The sequence below is a fragment of the Vulpes lagopus genome, chromosome 6, assembly GCF_018345385.1.
Source record: "Vulpes lagopus strain Blue_001 chromosome 6, ASM1834538v1, whole genome shotgun sequence".
Lineage (NCBI taxonomy): Eukaryota > Metazoa > Chordata > Mammalia > Carnivora > Canidae > Vulpes > Vulpes lagopus.
Genome location: NC_054829.1, coordinates 132,960,336 through 132,984,244, shown reverse-complemented (window position 1 = coordinate 132,984,244; position 23,909 = coordinate 132,960,336). Strand labels below are relative to the sequence as shown.

At 44.6% G+C, this 23,909-nt stretch overlaps 1 protein-coding gene across 5 annotated transcripts in view; it reads right to left on the bottom strand.

Annotated features, from left to right (window-relative positions):
* IL15 (interleukin 15) overlaps positions 1–23,909 on the bottom strand; it is a 64,631-nt gene that overhangs the window by 1,593 nt on the left and 39,129 nt on the right. For 3 of the 5 annotated variants that reach the window (XM_041759071.1, XM_041759074.1, XM_041759075.1), the window contains exons 2-6: positions 11,318–11,473; positions 10,133–10,230; positions 8,509–8,593; positions 2,979–3,023; positions 571–708 (exon numbers count right to left, since the gene is read on the bottom strand). In XM_041759071.1, the coding sequence (XP_041615005.1) occupies positions 571–708; positions 2,979–3,023; positions 8,509–8,593; positions 10,133–10,230; positions 11,318–11,329 (378 nt within the window). In that variant the 5' untranslated portion in view covers positions 11,330–11,473. Of the gene's footprint in view, positions 1–570; positions 709–2,978; positions 3,024–8,508; positions 8,594–10,132; positions 10,231–11,317; positions 11,474–22,648; positions 22,801–23,909 lie in introns of all 5 variants that reach the window. The other 2 variants (XM_041759073.1, XM_041759072.1) reach the window with 1 other exon arrangement.

The window sequence follows — 23,909 nt, the reverse complement described above, 5'->3', positions numbered from 1 at the left end:
CGTTTCTCGGGTGCACAGTCTGGGCCGGGCCCGGCATGTCCACAGAGCACGGCCCCACTGGGAGTTGGCCCCGGCAGCCCGCATGGCCCAGACGTGCCACCGCAGCCCTTCTGACGGCGCACCTGCCTACGGCTTCCGCGCCCTGTGCTGCACATCAGGCCCCGGCGACAGGACCCGGGCCCGCCGTCGGTGCTGCTGAGTCACTGCAGCCCGGCGCGGCCCTTCCACCAAGGCCATGGGAGCAACGCCCCACGAGAGTATTTTAGGCATCAGTAGGCTCATTGCACATCAGCGCGCTAAGTGTCTAGAGCAGGCCAGGCCATGTTCTGGGAGCTGGGACACAGCACTGGGAAAAATCCCACAGAAATAACTGCCCCTTTGAAACAGGCATTCTGGCCGGGGATGGAGCAGAGCCCCGGAGCAGGTGGGGCAGGGAGTGGGGGGAGGCCACGGGATGGGCTGCAGCGCGGAGGTGACATCACCGAGGAGGTGACGTTCTAGCCAGAACCTAAAGCAACCGGGCATCTCGCGGGCAAATCCAGGGCTCGGTCGGACTCATGGAGAACTCACCCCCTTCGAAGACAGATCACTGTTTGCGAGGATGATGAGGTTCTCTACTGCTTCCTTAATGGGATGACTGCCGGACTCGAGCGAGATAACACCTAACTCCAGGAGAAAGCACTTCATCGCGGTTACTTTGCAACTGGGCTAAAAATAGAGTTACAAAGAATCATTTTGGAAAAAAAAAGATCTTTCCATTATTCATGTTCATATACATGTAATTTTGATTTTTTTAAAAAGCTGACCCAAATATTTTATTTAAAAAAAAAAACACAATACTGCGAAGATGTTGTACAGAGGACACAGGTTTTGTTTTTTGTTGGCTTTGAAATAAAAACCGAGACAAACTGACAACGAAACAACCTAACGGGACGGCATATTATACAGAAGAAAGAACCTAAGTCTACAAAACATGGAAATAATAGGCCTCCTTTTCTCACTGAGAACATTTCCTCTTTGTGAAAGGGTGATAATACGCGCCCGAGACTCCCAAAACATTTGTATGGATAGTGCACTGAAGGATTTTGAGAACCAGACTGTGTTGTTGATATTTTAAACAGGGACAGCTGCTGATCATGTTCTCTCTGCAAGTCCCAAAGTTCTGGAGGCAGAAGTGATTCCAAGAAATGTATTAGAAAGATCAACGGAGCAGTATTACCCACTCGTGGGCTGGCCAATCAGAAAGGTACCTTTTATTATTATTATTATTATTATTATTATTATTATTTAGATTTTATTTATATATTCATGAGAAACACAGGCAGAGGGAGAAGCAGGCTCCTTGCAGGGAGTCTGATGTGGGACTCAATCCTGGGACCCCGGGGTCACACCTTGAGCCCAAAGCAGATGCTCAACCACTGAGCCGCCCGGGCGTCCCTGAAAGATGCCTTTTAGATACCTCAAAAATATGTTTCCCACAATGGATACTCTAACAAAAGCATAAACTTAAAAGAAGCATTATCCGAAGTTTGGAGATTCGACGGTGACTTGTTTGACTTTCTGTCTCACTGCCTTGGACAGAGCCGGGGCCCTGCCGGCGCTTCACAAATGCTTACGGGGTGGATAAAGGAGGAAGGAATACACCCGTGTGTCTGACACTGGCAATACGCCGTGTGTCCCGCAGCAGCTGCTCAGGATGACAAGGGTGGGTACTGCCCGTAGATAGACAGATGGAGCAATAGACAGAGACAGACAGGGGACAGAGAAAATAATAAATAGATAAGACAGGTTCAGCAATGTTTAGTGACTTCTAAGGTAACACCACTAGGAAGCGGCTAAATCAGTTTAAATCCAAACTTCAACCTCAGCTTCTTCCTATAACCCAAGAGTCACAACCATTATCTTCTTGCAAAAAAGAGCAACCTCGGGATGCTGAGTTTTGGTGGTTAATTGCTCTCTTCTTTGAAAAAAAAAATGCAAAAAAAAAAAAAAATAGAAGACATGCTGAAGCCAAAGGAGGAAGACAATTTTTATGTGTAGCAGCACTAGCCAAGCGGTTGATGAATATGCTTTTTCCTAGTTTTTGGTGAAAGCTAAGAAAGTCCTCATAGGAGCAAAATCTTCTATTTCAGGGAAGTTCTAATTGAGCGCTAATAGAGAGTGAGCTCGCTGCTCTCCACGCACACGGCACAGAGTCGGTCTTCCACCAGGCGAAGAAGTCAGGGGTCGTTTCTCGGTTTGCAGCAGCCAATCCAGAGGGAAGGACCGACAATGTGGCTAAAATCATTCGTGTCAGTGTACTACTGAGACAAGTTCCAGATCATTTTCGAATTCTGATAGGTTTTATGAGTTGTGTTGATTTCTTTTCCCACATGGAGGGTAACCAACCAGAATCCCTTTCTGACCATTGTAGAGATTCATGCAAAATGTAGGACATGAATTCTTTTAAGCGATTTTAGAAAATATGATTAAGGGTGGTGATACGCTCCAGCAGTGGAAACAACAGATAGGGTGGACAGTTTAAAACTGAATCAGTTAACCTGATTTTTGCATCTGATTGCATCATGATCTAATTGCATCACAAAATGTGTAACATATTTTGGTTGACATTGATGGAAAGGCTGTTTTATATTTTGATTTGATACCGTTATGAAACTAGCATCTACGTAGCTCTTCGTCCCCAAGTCCCACAACCTCAACCATTACTTACAAAATTCATTGATCCCATGTTTTCAGAAACCACCAGAAATTGTTTTTAAATACAACATATCTAAGTTGTTTAGATACACAACTAAGTTGTTTTATTTATTTTTTTATTATTTATTATTTATTTATTTGTTTGTTTATTTTTTAACTAAGTTGTTTTAAACTTAGTTTTTAAATACTACACATCCTTCGGTAAATTCATGGAAATACACTTCTTTGACTTTTGAAAACTGGAACCTACAGCAATTTTGAAAAACATGAACTATACTCACATGCACATCACTTTCAGTATACAGAGTGGTATCCATATGTATAGACTGAAAGGAAACAAAATTAGATAATATGAAAAACTATGCCCTGCTTTAGATATGGTGAGAACGACATACTGAAAACATTAAATTACGCTTTTTAATTTTTTTTATTTTGAGATAATTTCAGATCCACATGCAATAATTGTAAGAGAAAACCCAGAGATCCTGTGTCCCCTTCGCCATCACATAACCACGGTACAGTATCCCAACCCGGAAGCTGACACAATACAATGCACCCCCCTCCTTCGGATTTCACCATTCTTACGTGCACTACTAATGGGTGTGTGCCGTTCTACTCAATTTCGTCAGATGTGTAAATTTACGTAACCAGCTCCACAGTTACAATACGGATCAGTTCCACCACCATTAGAATCCCCCTCCTACTTTTTTAGAGCCTAAACCCCCTTTCTTACCACACATCCCACTCCCCACACCTTTCTAATCCCTCGCAACCACTTCTCTCCTCTCCATCCCTGTGTCATCTCAAGCATGTTATATAAGTGAACTCCTAGAGCATATAACCTTTTGAGACTGGCTTTTTGCAAAACTTACTCAACTATTTTTTGAGCAGTTGTAGGCTTCCAGAACATGAGCAGAAAGTAGAGAACGTTCCCATATATCCCAGTTTCTCCTATTATTAATTATTAACTATTAATAATTAATAGGTGCATCTATTACAATTGATGAGTCAGTACTGATGCATTTGTAACAAGTTCCATAGATCACACTGGAATTCAGTCTTGGGTGGGATATTCTGAGTTTCGACAAATACATAATGACATGTATCTACCATTACAGTCTCATACAAAATAGTGTCATTACCATAAAAATCACCTGTGCTCCATGTATTCATCTCACCCTTTCCTCTCACCCCTGGAAATTTCCCACTGATGTGTTTACATCATCTATAGTTTTACTTTTTCCAGAACATCATATGATTGGAACCACAGTAGGTAGCCTTTCTAGATTGGCTTCTTTCCCTTCGTGGATATGCTTTTAAGGTTTCTCCCTGTCTTTTCATGTCTAGAAGCTCATTTCTTTTTATTGCTGGATAGTTTTCTGTTGTATGGATGTACTATAGTTGGCGTATATTTGCTTTTTTCCACACAGCATAAGAGCAATACGCTGGAGATCCATCCAACTTGTTGTATCAGTAATTCTTTTTTTTTTTTAATTTATTTATGATAGTCACAGAGAGAGAGAGAGAGAGGCAGAGACACAGGCAGAGGGAGAAGCAGGCTCCATGCACTGGGAGCCCGATGTGGGATTCGATCCCGGGTCTCCAGGATCGTGCCCTGGGCCAAAGGCAGGCGCCAAACCACTGCACCACCCAGGGATCCCCTGTATCAGTAATTCTTTCCTTATAATTGCTCAGTATTGTTCCATGATATAATTCATGCATTGAAGGGAACTGGGGTCATTTTCACTTTTCAGCTATTGCAGATAAAGGTCTATAAACATTCATGTGCCTGTTTTTGTGTGGACCTAAGTTTTCATTTCTCTAATATAAATGTTCAGGAGTGCAACTGTTGGATCATATGGCAAATGCATGTTTTGTTTTATAAAAAACAATTAAATTTTTTTAAAAAATATTAAAAACAAACTATTTTAAAGTAGCTGTAGAATTTTATATTCTCATAAAAAATATGTGATCTAGTCTCTCCACAACCTTGCCAGCATCTAGCATTATTATTATTTTTTAATTTAAGTATTCTTGTAAGCGCACTGTGATGTCACTGTGGTTTTAAGTTGCACTCTCTAAATAATGTACGGCCACTTATTGGCACCGTCTCTCAGAAAAAGACTTGTAGTGATTTATAATTTCTTCCTTTCTAATCTACATACTTTTAGTTCTTTCTCTTGACTTGGCAATTTTGCTAAAATTCCAATACTGTGTTGAGTAAGAGTGGGGAGAGATGACATATTTGCCTTGTTTCCAATCTTAGTAGGAAAAACATCCAGACTTTCCCCATTGAGTACGATGTTGGTTCTAGGTTTTTTGCACATTCTCTGTATCAAGTTGAGAAAGTTACCCCTCTTTCCTTGTTTGCTGAGAAATTTTACTAGGAATAGCTATCTTCTTAAAATGCTGTTTCTCCATCAAGTGATCTGATCATGTGACAGTCTACCTTAGCCTGCTGATAAGGTGGATTATAGAGAATTTCTCAATATCGCATACCTGGAATAAAGCCCATCGGTCATGGTATATAATTCTTTTAATACACAGGCAGATTTAATTTGCTAATAGTTTATTGAAAATTTTTGGATCTAAGTTCATTAGAGGTATTTGCTGTTTTCCCCTTTGATACTATCTTTGCCTGGTTTTAGCATCAGGGTAATACTTATCTAAGTGAGTCAGAAAGTTTTCCCTCTCCTATTTTTAGAAGAGATTGTAAAATTGGTGTTAATTTTTCTGCAAGTGTTTAGTAAAATGCTCCAATGAAACCAGCTGGGCCTGGGGATTCATTCTGGGGAGCTTATTTATGGTGAATTCAGTGTCTTTACTGGTTATAGCAGTTTGGGGACTGTTTACATCGTCTTCATTACATTTTGGTAGTTTGTGGTTTTTGAGAAATTGGTCCATTTCCTCCAAGTTGTCAAATTTAGAGAATAAAGTTGTTTACAAGTTTTTCTTTATTATCCTTTAATGTCTGCAGATTCTACAGTGATAGTCTCTAATTTCAGTTCTGGTATCAATGGTTTATGTCATCTCTCTGTTAATCTTTGTCAGGCTTTCTGGAGGTTTATCAGTTTTATTGATTCTTTCCCCAAATAATGAGCGTATGCTTCATTAAGTTTCTCTATTATTTTTCTGATTTCAATTTCATTAGTTTCTGCTCTATCTTTACTTTTCCCTTCCTTCTACTTGTGTTGTTTATTTTGCTCTTCTTTCTACAGTTTTTTGAGGTGGGAACTTATATTGTTGTTCTGAGATCTTTCCTCTTTCCTAATCTATTTCGTTTTATAAATTTCCCATTTAGGAATGCTTTACCTGAATCCCACAGATCTTGACATGTTGTATTTTCATTTTCATTCAGGTCTATGTGCTTTTTTTTATATCTTTTGGGACTTAATCTTTGACCCACGGAATATTTAGAAGTCTACTATTTAATTTCCAAGTGTCTGGAGATTTTCCTGTGGTATTTATATAATTGACTGCTACTTGATTCCCCTGTGGTCAAAGAACATACTCTGCATGATTTCAATTCTGATAAATTTGTTAAATTTTGTTTTATGGTCCATGATATGTTTAGTCTTGGTGAATGGCGCCTGAAAAAAAAAAAAAAAAAAGAATTCCCTGTTGGTGGGTGAAATGTTCCATGTTCCATCTGTATAAATGAGGTAGCCTTGGTTGACTGTGTTGTCCAGTTCTTCTGTATCCTTTCTGATTTTCTGCCTTGTCATCCCACTTGTTAGTTAGGAGGCGGTAAAATCCTCAACTACAATTGTGAATTTGCCTCTTTCTCATTTCAGTTTGATTAGTTTTTGCATCTCGTATTTTGATGTGTACACATTTAAGATCACATTTTCCTGGTGGATTAATCTCTCCGCATTTTGTAATGTATCTCTTGATTCTAGTAACTTTACTTGCTGGGGAGTCTACTTTGTCTGACACTAAGAGAGCCACTGCTGATTTTTAAATTATTGTATGCGTAACAGCTGCCCAGAGCTTAAAACAACAACAGTTTCTCTTACAGCTCTGGAAGCTTGATCCAAAGTCAAGATGTCAGTAGGGCCATGTTCTCTCTGCAGGCTCTGGAACAATCTTTCTTGACCTTTCCCAAGTCTCTAGTACTCCTGGCAATCCTGGGCCTTCTGTGGCTATTATAGTGGCCTCCAATCCCACACGGCCCTCTTCCCTGTCACTCTCAGTATCCTGTCCTCTTCTTATGAGGACAGCCAGTCATTGGAGTTAGGGGCAACCCACCCCAGTAGGACCTCTTCTTAACTAATTATACTTGCAAAGACCCAATTTCCAAAGAAGGTCACATTCTGAGGTTTCGAGTAGACATGAATTTTTAGTGGGGGGGTGGTGGGTGGGCACTCTTCAACCTTTTATAATACAGTATATTCTTTTCTCTTCACAGTTTGAACCTACTTAGATCATTGTGTTTGAAGTGAAATCTTTGTAGACAGAGAAATGTGTTGCTTTGTGTTTTATCAACTTGGCCAATCTCTGTCTTTTACTTGTATTCTCTTTCCCCTCTCCATCTGAGATGCTAATACTAAAAACGTTGGATCTTGGGGTGTCTGGGTGGCTCAGTCAGTTAGGTGTCTGACTCTTGATTTCAGATCAGGTCATGATCTCAGGGTGGTGAGATAGAGCCCCACGTCAGGCTCCACGCTCAGTGCAGTGTCTGCTTGTCCTTCTCCCTCTGCTCTCCTCCTTCCCCAGCTCACCGCCCCCTCTCTCAAGTGAATAAATTAAAAACAAATTTTTTTTAAGTTCGATCTTTAATTGTCCCAAAGATCCCTGAGGCTTTTTCTTTCAGTGTGTTTTCTCTCTATTACTCTATATTCAAGTTCACTGTCTTTCCTCTGTCATAGCCATTATTCTGCTCATGAATCTCTCCAGTTTGTTTTGTATCTCAGTTATCGTATTTTTCAGTTCTGTCATTTCCGTTTGGTTCCATTTACATATCGTGCTTCTTTGCTAAGACTTTGTTTCATCCAGTTGTTTCAGGGTATCTGTAATTGCTTGTTGGCACATTTTTATGATGGCTGCTTTAAAATCCTTGTCAAATAATTCCAACATCTAATCCATCTCCATTTCAAAGTCTATTTCAGAGTCATTTCTCAGTCAAGTTGTGATGTTCCTGCTTCTTGGTATAATGAGTGCTTTTCAGCTGTGTTCTGGTATTTTAGCTTTATGCCAAGAGACCTGGTTCCATTTAAATCTTCTATATCAGCATGCAGCCACCCTGTGTAGGTCTAGGTTCAGACTTCCGTGTGTATGCTGTGGTTCCAATGGCTTTCAGAGTCTTTGTGGTGCTAATTCGAAATGCTTGATACACCTGGTGCCCCTGGGACTCCCACTGGCCCCTGCTGCAACAGTCCCTGTGGTGGAAGGCAGTGGCCCTGGCCAGAGTCATCAGTGGGGCCCCTTTTCTCTTTTCCCTCATGGGTTCTGGTAGGCCAGCTGGCATCTCTGGGTGAGGGAAGGGGTTCTCTAGCCACAAGGCAGAGACCTCTTCTCTGGGTCAGCCCATGCTCCCTACAAGAGCCACACCAAGCTTCCCCATTTCTTTGCTGGAGAAGGGAGAGTCTCTGGCCTGGGGTGATAGAGAGCTCTTCATACCAGGACACTTAAAAATTGAGGTTTAAAGACAATTAGGATCTGAACATTTTAAGCAAAAGATTTCACTTAAGGCTTTACCAAGCTCATGAATTTCTACAAAAATATCATTTCAAATGAGATTTCATTAACATGGGGAGAAGCATACGCCATTAGCAATCATACCAAATAGTTTATGGAAAAATGATTACTCACTTGAATAAGATTGTCAATTTTTTCCAAATCAAGTATCACGTCCTGCCAATTTGCCTCTGTTTTGGGAAGACCTGCGCTGATACAGCTGAAAGCAAAACCAAAGAGCAAAAAACATTTTGAGTGAGCACAACAATACATGCCTGATGAATGCCACAGGCAAGAGCAATCAGAATTTTTTTATTTTGATCCGTGAAAAGAGAAGTGTTATCCTTCCCTTCGTGCGTTCAACAGACTTGTAGGTGAATAAAAGCACCAAACATCCAGTACCACCCTTGCCACTTCAGACTAACTTAAGAACTGACCTACAAGGATTAGATAAAAACTTAATTTAGAAGGATAACTTATAAATAACCTGGTACAGTTTATCACAATGGAATAAACACAGCACCTGATGTGTGGCAGTGCTCGATATGTTTCTGAATGAATTGCTAGTTTTCTTTAAGTGGAGGTTCCCTCAGACGTTTAAGCCCAACAAATAGGTAAAATTTTTAAAATAAGCAATAATCATTTTCATGCACAGATTTTGATAGTAAATATTCTCTGCCCCAGATTAAACATTCCCCTCACACACTGCTTACACTGTGACCACGCGAGCAGTAGCTCTCTTCATAAATATTACAGGCCTGAGACCAGTCCAGGCTGAATGGTCATATACGTACTCCTTTCAGTAAAACTGAAATTTAACATCGAGACAAAAGACTCATACACTGACCCAGTGACTGCAGAATGATTCCTCAAGCTGGAGGAAAGACAGTTGCTCCCTAGTGGATCTAGTATGGAAGCGAGAGCAGCAACGCTAGGCTTCCCTGTGAGGAAGATGCACCTGCACACATCTACGGATGCCCACACCAGGAAGGCATGAGCAGGAGAAACTGAGCAGAGGGTCATATTATGTAACTACAGGCTGGGTGCTTTGCGCCAATTGTGTAGTGTATTAGCTGCATCTAAGAGAGAAGAAAAAGGTTAACAGGCATGGAAACATATGAGTGTTTGTTAGGAGGAAAAACGAAAAGCCTAAAAAAAGAAACATTTCAAACTGAAGTACAATAGGGCTCAGAGGATGGGAGATTTCAGTGCTAGAAGTAAATAAAGAAAGTAACACAGACAAGCCCTAGTGTCTATTTTTCACTGCTGTGAAAGTCATCTAAGCTATTAATAAAGAATGGATTTCCGGGGATCCTTGGGTGGCGCAGCGGTTTAGTGCCTGCCTTTGGCCCAGGGCGTGATCCTGGAGACCCAGGATTGAATCCCACATCGGGTGCCTGGTGCATGGAGCCTGCTTCTCCCTCTGCCTATGTCTCTGCCTCTCTCTCTGTGTGTGTGTGACTATCATAAATAAATAAAAATAAATAAAAAATAAATAAAAAAGAACGGATTTCTGAGTTTAGCTAAATGCCAAGAGGTCCAACTTATGTATAACACTCATTTGGAATATTACCAGAATGTTTGCTCAGTGTTGACCAAACCTCCTCTGAGTCCCCATAATCTTCCCTCTATCGTACCCCAATAGTTACTCCCTAAAGATTTAAGCAAACTGAACATAAACCAGTTTAGTAGAGAAGACACTGAGGAACAATGACCATGGTCATTAACTGATGATATTTATGCTGAAAGATAAACTCACCCCAAAATGAAGACATGAATGCCAGCCTCAGTTAGGATATGACTGTTCAGAAGTAAACACAAGTAGCACTGGATGGAAGTACTTCTCAAATGTGGTTTCTGAAAAATATAATCACAGGCAGAGTGGTTAAAACTCTTTTAGTTACAAAATGATATTTAAAATAGTATTTTATCATAGTTTTAGATTCCAAAAGGTAAATTTATCAAGCTCTTTATTAGAATTGGTGAAGCCAGAATTTATCCTTCATGCTCTCTCCCCACCTCCAGCTCTGTCTCCTAGGTGAAAATTTCTTTAATATGTACTACTGTGGATGCATTTCAGTGATGATAATTTTAAGAAAATTCACATATTTGCAATTTACATATATACTAAATCACCACTTATTTTGTTTCTATTATCCTTATCCTCCCTCCCCATCTTTTTTTTTCCCCCTTTTTAACAGTTCAGCATGTATTTGTTTGATTGCCTTTAAATTCTCCATCACATGTTCATTCTCTTTTTTTTTAATTTTTTTTATTTGGGTGTGGTTGACAATAATAGTCCAACACATTTTATATAGCACAGACTAATAACATGAGTTACTGAGACAGGGGTATTACTTATATATTAATTTCGTGTAACTATATTAAATTAATTATATATTGATATCATTTTAAAAATGGATAAAAATAGACCCAACTAAAGATACCCTATACCATTCATCCTAATAAGCGATATATAAGAATTTTTTCTTAGTGATTTAGGAACATATTTACTTGTCTTAGAATTTCTCAGTTTTGATACTTTTGCCTGCCTCTTTCACACTGCCAAAGCCTTTACAGTTTCAGAGGGCACCTTAACCACTGAGAGTCTGTGCTTCATGTAGTCTATGCTGAAGAGATGAATAATATCCAGACCTTGTCATCAAAGGCTACACAATTCATTGATTAGATGAAAATTCAAAAAACAAAGTAATGTGAGGCAAGTGAAATAATACATTTACAATGACATGAAGAGCACATCAGGGTGTTAGTGAGAAGACCTATTTCTGTTTACTTTCAAAATAAGAATAATCCATACATGAACGGGGATCTGTGACATCTTAAGGTCTCTGGAGAAGAGTCATATAACTTATTATGAAGTATCTGAGATTCAAGAGATCTTTTATGAAAAGCCCATATACTACCTCTACCTATTTTTTCTTACCGAAATTCTCATTACTCAATGCAGGGTAAATCCTTAAGTATTGAAGAAGAGCTGGCTATGGCAATGGGTTTCCAGCAGCCATCCATCCAGAATGTCAAAGCCTCTTAAACTCCCTCCATCCTTCTGAGTCGTATCCCAAACTCCACAGAATACTTCCTATAATACAATCCAGGGTAAGAAATGATCCATTAAAAACACAAGTGGACTAGGAGAAGAAAGAAAGGGAGGAAATTAATATTCATTGAGCACTTACTCTTTCATGGGCTCTCTATTGAGATATATATATATATAATCACATTATATATATATCACATTAGAATTTCACAACGATCCTAATGGGTAGGGTTAGCAGTGTTTGGGTAAGCTGCCCAGGCCCCACAGCAAGCTCAAGGAGTTGAGACCAGGCCTGTCTGATGACAAAGCCTAAACACTTTCCACTATAGCATGTTCTTGAATTGGCAATTTCCAAAATTGCATATTAGCAAACAGCAGAAACAACCAACTACCTGGTTTCATATAAACTACCGACTGTTAATTTAATTTACAACATAAGCAGCTACTTCTACAGACATTGAACAGCTGTCTTCAGTCTTTGAAATAAGTCACTGTTAACTAAAACATGATTTAAGAATTTCATAAGTAACAAATTCTAGTTTTTCTAATTCAAGGCAATGAAGAATGTGAAGATTACGCACTCCCATATTCAACTCCATTTTATCAAAGCAAAAATTAAAACCAAGATATATATAAAATATAAACGATTATTTGTGCCATCCTTTCAAAATAGTAGGTATTTATTGACCGCACCGCAAAAATCACAATCTGCCACAGCCTTGACATAAACATTCACTGCTATTAAGTTCTGCAAATTCAATTATTTAAACTATTTTATTTTCCGGACGATCGCTTTATGATATATGATGTATAAATCTTTGAAAGAAAAAAATTAGCATTTATCTAAGCATTAAACAAGATACTGTAAGAATATATTCACCAGGAATGGCTTTTTTTTTCAACAATAACGTATTAAATTGAATCCTCCTGTTACATATGATCTGACTCGTATACATGATCTTAATTACAGGGAACCCTCCTTATTACTCCCATCTTACAAAAATCCTCTTTGTCTGTGTCATCTCCTTGCTTCAAGTTTTCACCAGACTTCATAACTTCCTTATCATAATTGTCAAAGCCTCTTAAATTCCTTCCATCCTTCTGAGTCGTATCCCAAACTCCACATAGTTCAAGTAAAAGTAGCTACTGACTCAGGCTGAGCAATCCTGGGGACGATGAAGGGAACTAAGGCCTGCCGAAGCGAAGGCTTCACTGCCCGTCACCCCACATGTGGGGTTCCCGGTCTCACCCGTGGCCCCATGGACTTCCTCTGACCCTGCCCCTGGCGCCCACACCTGCCAAGCAGGTGGAACCCAGTAGGAAACCACCTGGAAAGCTTCAAGCAAACTGGTGATCGCAGAGGCCAGTGCAGCTGAAGAGGGACGATCATAGCTTCACCACCCACAACAGAATGCATGTGATTTCCCAGCAGCGAAGAATTTGTATTTTTAAAAGATTTTATTTATTTATTCCTGAGAGACACAGAGAGAGAGAGAGAGAGAGGCAGAGACACAGGCAGAGGGAGAAGCAGGCTCCATGCAGGGAGCCTGACGCAGGACTCGATCTCAGGACCCGGGGTCATGACCTGGGCCGAAGGCAGTGCTAAACCACTGGGCCACCCAGGCTGCCCAGAATCTGTTTTTTTTTTTTTTTTTTTTGTAGCAGCTTTGGAAGCATTCAGCCTGCCACTCGCTAATTCTGCAGACCAGGAGTTTTTCCAGAAATGTGTGTGTGTGGGGGGGGGGCAGTCAAAGCAACCTGAGAAGGTAAAACAATCTTTTCTCTTGAACCAGGAATCCAGGTTGACAGTTGACATAACTAATATTATTAACGAGCGTAGCGCCCTGATGAGTATTGCTTCCCTGCAGCCCTCAGGTTTCTCGAGGTACTTGCTACGTGTGGCCCCGCTCAACCCGGGCCACCTCCTTCTGTGGAGGACACGACTCGGACTCCAGCGAAGTCCCTGAGGTTCTGAGAGGGGAGCTCCTGGGCTTGGGGCAGGGGCCATGCCTGTGGCGGTGACACTGGGGCAGGGGGGAGGCTGCAGACCTGCAGACAGGAGGCAGCCGGTCGCCCCACACGATAAGTGAAGACACATCTTTCAAATTTGTTGTGTGAAGCAGGGCACCAGCTCACTCACACCCATGATCTCGTTTGACTCACAAAATACCTGTTGGAGAGCAGCGGCTGAGGCCTGGTTAGGGATGCTCTGAGAGGGCCGGTCTAGGGCTGAGCCAGCCTCCGGCCTCCCTGCCGTGTTTGTGGGGAGCCAGGGCAGCAGCGGGTGACCCTGGCCTGCCCCCCGTGTGTCACCGCTGTGCGTGCCCTGCCTCGGCCTCTTTGGTTTGCCCTTTGTTTGGCTGCAGGCCTGGACCCAGGAGCAGAAAAACACCGAGTCCCAGCCTTACACTCCAGCTGCTCACCAAGCTTAAGCAGGGACGCTGTTCCCTGCAAGCCTGTGACCGGGTGTCCCTGTGGGGTGGCCGCTGAGCTTGCGGCAGGACGTCACTGCCCAGGGCAAGATGTTGGGAAGGGCAGACAAATGAACGCAGCTGGGCAGCTCGAGGGGCCCCACGCTGGAGTGACCTGTGAAAACGACCACCCGCACCCTGCGTCCTGTACCCGTCCTACAGTCCTTCCTGCGAGGGGACACCGCCTGACACAGCGCTCCTGCGTTTTGCTTGATTTCGTTTCATTATTCACTCGCCGAGTCACATATTTAAGGTGGATTTTTAAAGGTTTAGTGCAGAAAAAGTGTGCTAAGCGTCAGTTAACTTGGTAAACATATTCACCTATTCAAAGACGCTAAAAATGAGGGCGAACCCATGTTGTGCGTTAATGTGCACTGAAATGACTGGAGGACAGCACCGCCGCCCTTTACGCACTCAGCGTACTCAGGGCTCACCATGCGCTAGGCATTTCTCTATGACCTTGGGATACATCAGTGAATGCAGAGGACAAATCATCTTGCTTTTAGAGGGAAAGACAGACTGTTCACAATCAACATAAAGTAGTTATAGAGGGGGGCACCTGACAGGATGAGCACTGGGTGTTATGCTGCATGTTGGCAAATTGAACTCCAATAAAAAAATTAAAAAGTAGTTAGTTATATGTTTTATTAGAGACAGTTAAGTGATACAGGGAAAGAAAACACAGAATAAGGCATGAAGGGTGCCGTTGCGTTTTGGAGTAGGTGGTCAGGGTGGAGTTCAGTGAGAACAAAACCAGATCCAAGATGGAAAGGCAGCAAGGGAATGTGCCCCAAGGATACCACCTTGGGTAAAGAGCACCGTCCGATCGACCTTTCTAAAAACCTGCCTTGGCTCCTGTGTTAAGGACAGGCTGGGCAGGGTGGGGGTTGGGAGGCCAAGGTGAAAAGCAGGAGTCCTGTGACGATGGGAGTGCGGGTGACAAGTGGTGGGGGGGGGCTGTGGGGGATGGCAGTGGAGATGGGGACACGTGGTTGGAGTCTGGAAACACTGTTATGGTGGAACCAACAGGGGTTGCCAACAGACTGGACGTGAGGCATGAGAGAAAGAAACACTCCCAAGTCTTTTGCCCTGAGCATCTGAGAAATGGAGCTGCCACCAAATGAAGAAAGGTGGACAGTGCGCGGAGCAGATACTTTGAAGGGAGGGGGTCGATCGGGAGTTTTTATTTTGGACGTGTGGAGTTCAACGTCTAGTACATACCCACGTGGCAATGTCAAATAGGCAGTTAGATGCAAGAATCTTGAGTTCAGGAAAGTGGTTTGAGCTTGGAATCCTTATGGGATTCATTACTCTGGTTGAGATCACCAAGAAAAAGGCAGAGGGAAGGGCCAAACCTGGGCCAAGGCATTTCAATGTTAACTTGTCAGAGAGAGAGAGAAAAAAAGGGCCACCAAAGAGAAACTCAAAGGGAAGACCAGCGAAGGGGAGAAAATGGAGAGACGGTGATGTTCTAGAAATCAATGACAGTTACACCCAGGAAAAGAAGTGATGCTCACGTCAAAGGTGCAGACGTCCAAGGAAGACACAGACTGAGCCCTGACCAGTGGGCTCAGTAACCTGGCGGTCACAGGTGACGCTGACAAGGGCATTTTCAGGGGCATGACGGAGACAGAAGCCTGCCCAAAATGGGCGAAGGAGAGAGAGGGAGGAAGGGATTTATAAAATGTTAGTGCAGGCAATATTTTGCAAAATACTGCTCCAAAAGGGAGAAAGAAAAGAGGGCGGGAATAGGTAATAGACGGTCGGGGGAAATAAGAGCATGACTCCGTGCCGAGGGAAACACTGAGGACATCAGAGGCAGAGAGCACTGGGGCTGGAGCCATGTTCTCGAATAGGCACGTGAGGATGAGAATGGGATTTCACGCACAAGTGGGCTGGCAGCCGGGTCACCCTCTGTCATGGAAGGAAGACGGCTGAGTGTCGGGGAGAGGCAACGTCTGGGTGGTACACAGCTTGGCAGTGTATGTTCTCGACTAATGCTCCCATTTTCTAGGTGAATTAGGACAAAAAGTCACCCTCGGAGAGTGAGGATGGGGAGGGAGCTCCGTCAGGGGTTGAGAACCGGGAAAAAATATATGAAACAGCCATTGGGGTGAACAGGAGAGCGACAAATGTAAGTACAGTGTGAGAGCCATGCCTGTTGGAAGTCCAGGGCCATGAATGGTCAGAGAGAAGAGGAGTTGGCGCATGAGTGCTTTCTCCAGCTGCGGCCAACTACCAGGAAGAGGAGGGCCTGGCACGGGTGAGAGCTGCACTGAGTCGTGCTGGTGTACGCCAGCAAACACCAGCAAGACAGAGGCGGGGGACCTCAGAGTACCTGGGGGAGGATGATGGAGATACACCCAGGAAATCCGATTTTCTGTTTTTATTAGACAGCTTCATGGAGGACGTGCTCTTGGAGTCACATCTGAGAGAATGACTAGACCTTAGATGTAAGCAGAGAGAGAGAGAGAGAGAGAGAGAGACAGCGCCCCTGGCACGGGAAAGAGCCCGAGCAAAGACCTCTGAGAATTCAGAGGCAAGGGTGTCATGTGCTAATGATGAGAAAGCAGCGGCAGGGAAGAGCGGACAAAGCTGCCGTGGGGCGTGAAGCAGGGCCTGGCAAACGTCTCCCCCGAAGGGCCTGAGAGTGAGTCTGTCGGCCTCTGTCTTTGCTTCTCACTCACAGCTGCCTCACCCTGCTGTGACCGTGGGAAGGTGGCCGCAGACGGTGGGTGGACAGACGAGCACGCTCAGCCCAGGCACAAATCCGACCTGCAGGCTGAGGTTAACAGGCCTCTGACTCGCGGGGAGTCTCTTTATCAGTCCCAACCGGAAAACAGCCGAGAAGGTGGTGTGCTTAAATGTCTCCTTTGTCCCATCATGAAGGATATCAGCATTTTTTTCAGTAATTGCTCTTAAGCGGTTTTCAATGGACTCTGATATTATAAAATTTTCAAATATATAAGGTTGCATTAAACACAATCTGTGTTCAGGGGGACTATGTTACCATGGGTACAACTTTCACTTTTATTTTTAAATTTTTTATTATTTTAAGATTTTATTTATTTATTCATGAGAAACAAAGAGAGAGAGGGGCAGAGACACAGGCAGAGGGAGAAGCAGGCTCCATGCAGGGAGACCCATGCAGTCCTCAATCCTGGAACTCCAGGACCACATCCTGGGCTGAAGGTGGCGCTAAACTGCTGAGCCACCTGGGATGCCCCCACTTTCACTTTTAAAAATTAATTCATGTAAGATCTGAAGTTGGTATGTGATTCTCTCGAAAGGCCACACAACACATTAACAGGGCCTGAAAGTCTCATGGTTTATCAAAACAACAAAAATAAATGATTAAGTAAGATGTCTCTTCTTTTAAAAATACTGTTTCATATAAGGTTTACAAAGTACCTATTTTTAATATATATATATTTTTTTATTTATTTTTTTATTTATTTTTATTTATTTATTTATTTATTTTTTTTTATGATAGTCACAGAGAGAGAGAGAGAGGCAGAGACACAGGCGGAGGAAGAAGCAGGCTCCATGCACCGGGAGCCTGATGTGGGATTCGATCCCGGGCCTCCAGGATTGCGCCCTGGGCCAAAGGCAGGCGCCAAACCGCTGCGCCACCCAGGGATCCCTATTTTTTTTTTTTTAAATAAAAACAATGTTTGAGTTTTGGGGAATACTTAAGGCAAATTGCTTAATTATGCTTAAGTGCTTCTAAAGCAAATCATAACCATTTAGTCTACACTACCAAGGGGATGCCTGGGGGGCTCAGTCCGTTAAGCGTTCAACTCTTGATTTTGGCTCAGGTCACGATGGCAGCATGGCGAGGTCCAGCTCCACACTGGGCATGCAGCCTGCTTAAGATTCTCTTTCTGCCCCTCCCTCTGTCCTCCCCCCGACTCCCACTCACGTGCATGCATGTCTCCCTAAAATAAATAGATCTTTTAAAAAAAATTGTCTATGCTACCAAACACAAGGTGTTTTGGACTAAGGTCCAAAATTTGGACACCGTAGTTAGGACGACGACTCAAAAAAGCATCAATTAAATAGATGGTATTATAAAAAATGAATATCGAAATACTTTGTGTAGTTTATCATCTATGAAAGACAATGAAGCACGCATGTGGCTGACCGGCATATAGGCTCCTACCACTCTCTGATCATAGTTCCACGTAGCAATATGGTCACATGCTTTTTTTTAATCACTTGGTGCAAGTCTTCTTGAAAGATGTGTTGTGTAAGTGTTTTTGAAAAATGCCAGCTAGTATAATTCTCTAGGGCAGGTACAATGGACAGCTTGCCCAGAATAGCACAGCTATAATATCTAACCTGTCTAGGAATAGCTAATGAGGTCTGCTTCCCTAGTCCGCTTTCCAAAAGTACCGCACTCAGAACACTTGGGAAGGGTGAGGGCATTCTCCCAAACTAGAGCACAAAAGGACAAAAAGTTGGAAATTATAAGACGGATCTAGTAATTCCAACATAGGACTGAAGTGGAACTCCGGGAAGAGCAAAGAGAATGCAGAGGAGGAAATAATTACAAAATGGTTCTTAAGAACGCTATAGAGTTGGAAAGAGACACCAGCTTTCACGGTGAAGGGCATAAAGAGGACAGACGAAAAATGTGGTATTTTTAAACTCAGATTCTCTAATTTCAGGATAAAGAAAACCACGCTAATAGTATTCATGGAGAAAAGTCAACTCACTTAAAAAACGAGAGCAGAATGAATCTGATCATGGTACTTACAAGACAATATAATCTTCAAAGTTTAAGGGAAAATGAATTTGAATCTAGAAAGATATTAGTACTTAAGAAATAGGGCAAAAGAAAAAAAAACACTCTTTCATATAAGACATTAGAACATGTAAGATCCACAGAATGTGAAATAATAGCGTGAAGATGCATTTTATGAAAATAAAAATGTCCAAGAAATAAATAAATAAAAAGATGTTGGATATAAAAATATGAAGCATAAAACAGGTTGACATTTATATTTGGGCCTAAATAAAGGCACTGTTCTTCCAAAGTGCATGGTTTTTTCTTTCCCCCACTTCATTCATTCATTTATTTTGTAAAACTGTGAGATCCTTGTGATTAGAAACCCAGTTTCCCTTGTCCACTGTGCACACTAGCTGAGTATGATAAGCACGCGGACTCTGCGTGTTGGGTTTGGTTGTTTTCACTGGTTTGCAGCTGCCTTGTTGCCTTTCTCAGGACCATCGACCTCTTAGCTGCACCTGTTTCCCGATCCAGCAGGTGTCACAGTGGGGCGCCGGACTCCTAACCTGCACCCTAACTTCCCTCCACTTTCCGTCTTTCTGCTTCTTTGATTTTGCTCATTTCAAATCACAAGCTACGAAGCACTACTGGGGAAAAATGTGCCATCATAACTCCTCGAGACACAGCCTCCAACGGGCCTTCTCTATGTCCTGCTAATAATTTCTTGCTCGCTGACATTCTCCACGCTTTTAAAAATAGCTTTGTTGAGGTACAGGTTCAGCATAATAAAATATACTCGTTTTAGGTAGACAGTATGCAGGTTCTAAAAACTGTATACAAAAAAATAAAAATAAAAATAAATAAATAAAGTAAAAAAATAAAAACCGTATACATCTAAAATCACCACCACAACCATAACACACATGGATATAAAATGTATATATAATCACGAAAATTCCTCTCACGCCCCTTTCCAGTGACTACATGCTCAACCTCAATACCAGGCAACTAACTGACCCACTACGTGCTTTCCCGAATAGTGATTGTGGAGGGAAAAGTACAGATAATCTCCATGTGGGAAACGGTGTGGGAAAAGAAGAGGAAGTCAACTCATGCTAAGATTATTATTTTATTTGGAGAATGTGAAACACATTCATGATGATTAATTGCAGAAGATCAACATAAAAGTTTACTGCAGGAAAAAAAAAACCTAAATATAACATTATCATTATAATTTCCAAACCAAAAAAAAAAAAAAGGAAAATAAGGCAAAGAATACTTGAGTAATCTAACAGAAGACAGTGGAGGAAGAAAAGGAAAAAAATAAGTAAAAAATACAAAGTGGCAGTAGTAAGTCTAGACATAGGGCATATCCCTCTACAAATCCAAAAATGTGATAAAAACTGTGTCTGTTTTCCAAAAGAACAGATGCTTAGATTGATTTTAAAAAGTAGAGAGGCAGAAAGACAAATTTTAAAATACGCTATTTATAACAAATGGAACAGAAATAAAACGGTACAGAAAGTGTCAAAGTGCAAGAACAGAAAACGATATGCTAAGCAAATTTGAGGAAAGTTCAATTTCAAGTGACAAGTACCGAGCGATACAAAGGATAATAACACGTGGGTTAAAGTTACAATCTACAGAAAGATAAAAGAAGCATAAAACTTCAGGCACCTTATAGCAATTTATATGGCCATAAATTGATTAAAGGAGAAACTAATAGTAAAACAAGGAGTTATTAAAGATTTCAGGACATTTTTGAGAAATTTATTTTTTTTAATTTTTTTTTATTTTTATTTATTTATGATAGTCACAGAGAGAGAGAAAGAGAGGCAGAGACACAGGCAGAGGGAGAAGCAGGCTCCATGCACCGGGAGCCTGATGTGGGATTCGATCCCGGGTCTCCAGGATCGCGCCCTGGGCCAAAGGCAGGCGCCAAACCGCTGCGCCACCCAGGGATCCCATTTTTGAGAAATTTAAATACAAAAATGAGTAAGACTGTGGTCTGTGGTATGCAAGGAAGCGGATTCTTAAAAAAAAACCCTAAGAAAGAGAGAGAAAAAGCAGCGCTACGCAGCATTTGCCAACTTGTGTTGTGTAAATCCCCAACCGTACTGGTTCCAAGCCACCAATGGTCTAACGACTGGTTCACTAAATGCCCGACCGGCTTTCACAGGCCAGTGAGAGGCCTGCGTCCCACCACGGCCTGCGGGGAGATTTGAAAACGCGACGGATCACGCTTTATGTAGTACACGTGTGCGCCACAGTAATAGGGAGGGAGGGAGGAGGACGCTCCACGCCGCCGGACAGCACATAGGGCAATCATGAAAGTTGCCGGGGACTTAGATCGACGATGTCTAGGTGCCTGACCTAAATAAAATAGAATCTCAAAAATGAAAAAAGTCTGGAATCATACCTGCCACATTACGTGATCCCAAATAATAATGTTGCTGATGGGAATGATTCATATAGTGAATCATTATAATGACACTAACAATTCTGAGTTAAAATCCTAATAAAAGAAGAGGCGACTTCTAACCTCTGTCCACCTAAAGATGTAAGATGATACTTTTAGTATAAAAGAGAAAGTCAACATGAAGATCATGCTTCATCAAGAAAGATCGGGGCCACCAAAATCTGGCATCAATACTGCGTAATAATAGCCCCCAAACAAGAGTTGTACGGCGACGTCTCGCGAACACCGAACATCTGGGCTATGTGGGTGCACACCCGCCCTCTCCCCGCCTCCAGACATGTGCACACCTTGGTCACTGATTTCTGCGTCGGTAGCTGGAGAGGAGCACTGAGGGCTCGGAGTGGCGTCACCTTGGCTCCCCGGGCCGGCAGGTGCACAGGGTTGCCCCCACGGGCCCACGGTGTGCACCCACACACCGGAGGGTGCATCAGGGCTCGGCCCTTCCCCTCAGTCGCTCGGCGGCCATCGGCCACTTTCCGAGCCGCCAGCAGTGCCGGCAACGGTTCTGAGGATGTGGCGCCGAGACACCCCGACACATGGCCACGTGGACACCCAGACACCCGGATGCACAGACACCTGGACACCCGGACACCTGCACACTCAGATGCATGGACGCATGGACACCGGACACCTGGATGCACAGACACCTGGATGCACGGACACCCAGATACATGGACACCTGGACACCCAGACATGTGGACGCATGCATGGACACCCAGACACCTGGATGCACGGACACCCGGACATCTGGATGCACGGACACCTGGACACCCAGATGCATGGACACACGGACACCTGGACGCACAGACACCCGGACACCTGGACCCGGCAGAGCAAGCACAGCGTGGCACCTATGGTGGCTACAGGGGAGCTACAGGTGTCATGCAGGGGGGAGAGGGGGGACCCCACTCACCCAGGAGGGGACCTTGTGTTTAAGTGGAGGCCTTGCGGTGTGGGCCACCAGTACCTGAGGGCGGAGGCCACGACAGGTTCGGAGGCGGAACACGAGCTGCCGGAGCAGTGCGCTAGGCCTGCCGTAGGTCGCCCCCCCCACCTGTTGTAGGTCGCCCCCACCTGCCGTAGGTCGCCCCCCCGCCACAGGTCACGCCGCAGGGGAACAGCACCTGCCAAGGCAGCAAGGCGCAGGCGGAAAGCAGGAGGCACCGCGGGGAAGGCCGTGTGGGGACCCGAGCTGCACGGGGCGGGGGGCGGCTCCGGAACAGCCCCACGGGGAGCCCCCCCACAGCTGGCAGGCAGCTGCCCGAGGAGGGGAAGGGGGTCAGGCTCAGGTGACCAGCCTGTGCCTCCAGGTCCACAGGCGCCGGTGGTGAGGTCCCTCCTGCAGGTCACTCGCGGGCAGGGCCCCACGGAGGAGGCCGACTCCCTGGGGTGCAGATGGCCCGTCTGTGGGGCGGGGGGTGAGTGGGGTCAAGGCCCCAGGCGCACACAGGAGAAGGCAGGTGCACGGCCGGGCCCGGGGCCGGGGCCGCGGCCGGGGGGAGCTGCAGGGAGGAGGGCGAGGAGCCATCTCTGACCTTTGTCCAGGCCGCGGCTGCAGTGACAGGCTTCGGGTGGCTTCGGTCACGGTCACAGCCAAGGCGGCCACGCGGCACGCGAGGGGGCTCTCACGGGCTCTGGGGTGCGTCTCCTGGAACGGAAGCCGCTCGGCCTTTCAACGCGAACGTTTCTGAAACAGGGTCACAGCTTATGAATTATCTCCATCCTCATCCTCAGAGAAGCTCTCACGAAGAAGACTGTGCTGCTTAAAAACCGTCGGAGTTTCTCGGCGGGTCCCGGGGAAGGGGACTGACAGGGGTACGTGCAGGCCCCGGACGGAGCAGGGTCTTTAGGATGAGGTCTGCGGGGCTGGGAGGGAGCCAACTGGGCACAGGGGGGAGCAAGGCCAGCGAGCCGCCGCCAGGCCGGGATGGGCCTCGAGGTGGGCCAAGTCGCCGACAGGAAGGCCCTGCAGGCCCGGGGTGCAGGCTGCCTCTGGCCGGGCCGCGACTTGGACGGGGACGCTTCCTCCCGGATGGACCGTCCGTCCCCGACCCTCCTGCGAGCGGCCCTTCATCCCTCACGGAGAACGTGGCCCGAGCCAGGCACGGTCACAAACGACACTCAGGAATGAGGACGCGGCATTTCATCACCGTATCACTCGTGAGACCGGAGACACAATCGCTCTCTGGCACAACCTATTTTAAAATCCATTTTAGTACGAGTGTAGGTCATCGGAGATCCCGCCCTATTTGGGATGGAGTGAAGGAAATCACTTCGGAAAATCCAAAAAGACTCATGTAAGAGCAAAAAAATATATATTCACTAAAAGATTCCTAGGGATTTACTGAAAAATTATTTGGCCAAGAACGAGCAAAACGGTGGCAAGTGCCAGCTTCCCGGGCACGCGGCCTGAAGGGCACATTTACCGCAGAGCCCGGGGGCTCCGACCCTCGGCTTCGCGAGCTGGTGCCCAGGGAGCATCAGCCCTAGGCCCGCGGGGGGCACGGAGCGGGGGGTAGGGGGCCTCTCGGTCAGCTTCCCCCTCCTGGAGGTCATCCGGGTTTGCAAGCAGCTGCCACCACTTCCTTCAGTCTGGACCCCAGCGGCCACCTGACCCGGCGGCCTCCCGACGGCTGCGGATCCAATGCCCGGGCCTCTCCGTCCCCGCGCGCCCCAGCTCCCACTCGCTCCCCGCGGCTCTCACTGCAAGGCATGCCCCCCGGGTAGGGAGGCGCAGACGTGGGTGGCCGCGTGTGGGGGCTCCCGCCTCTCTGAAACCAGGGCACGTGAAACCCA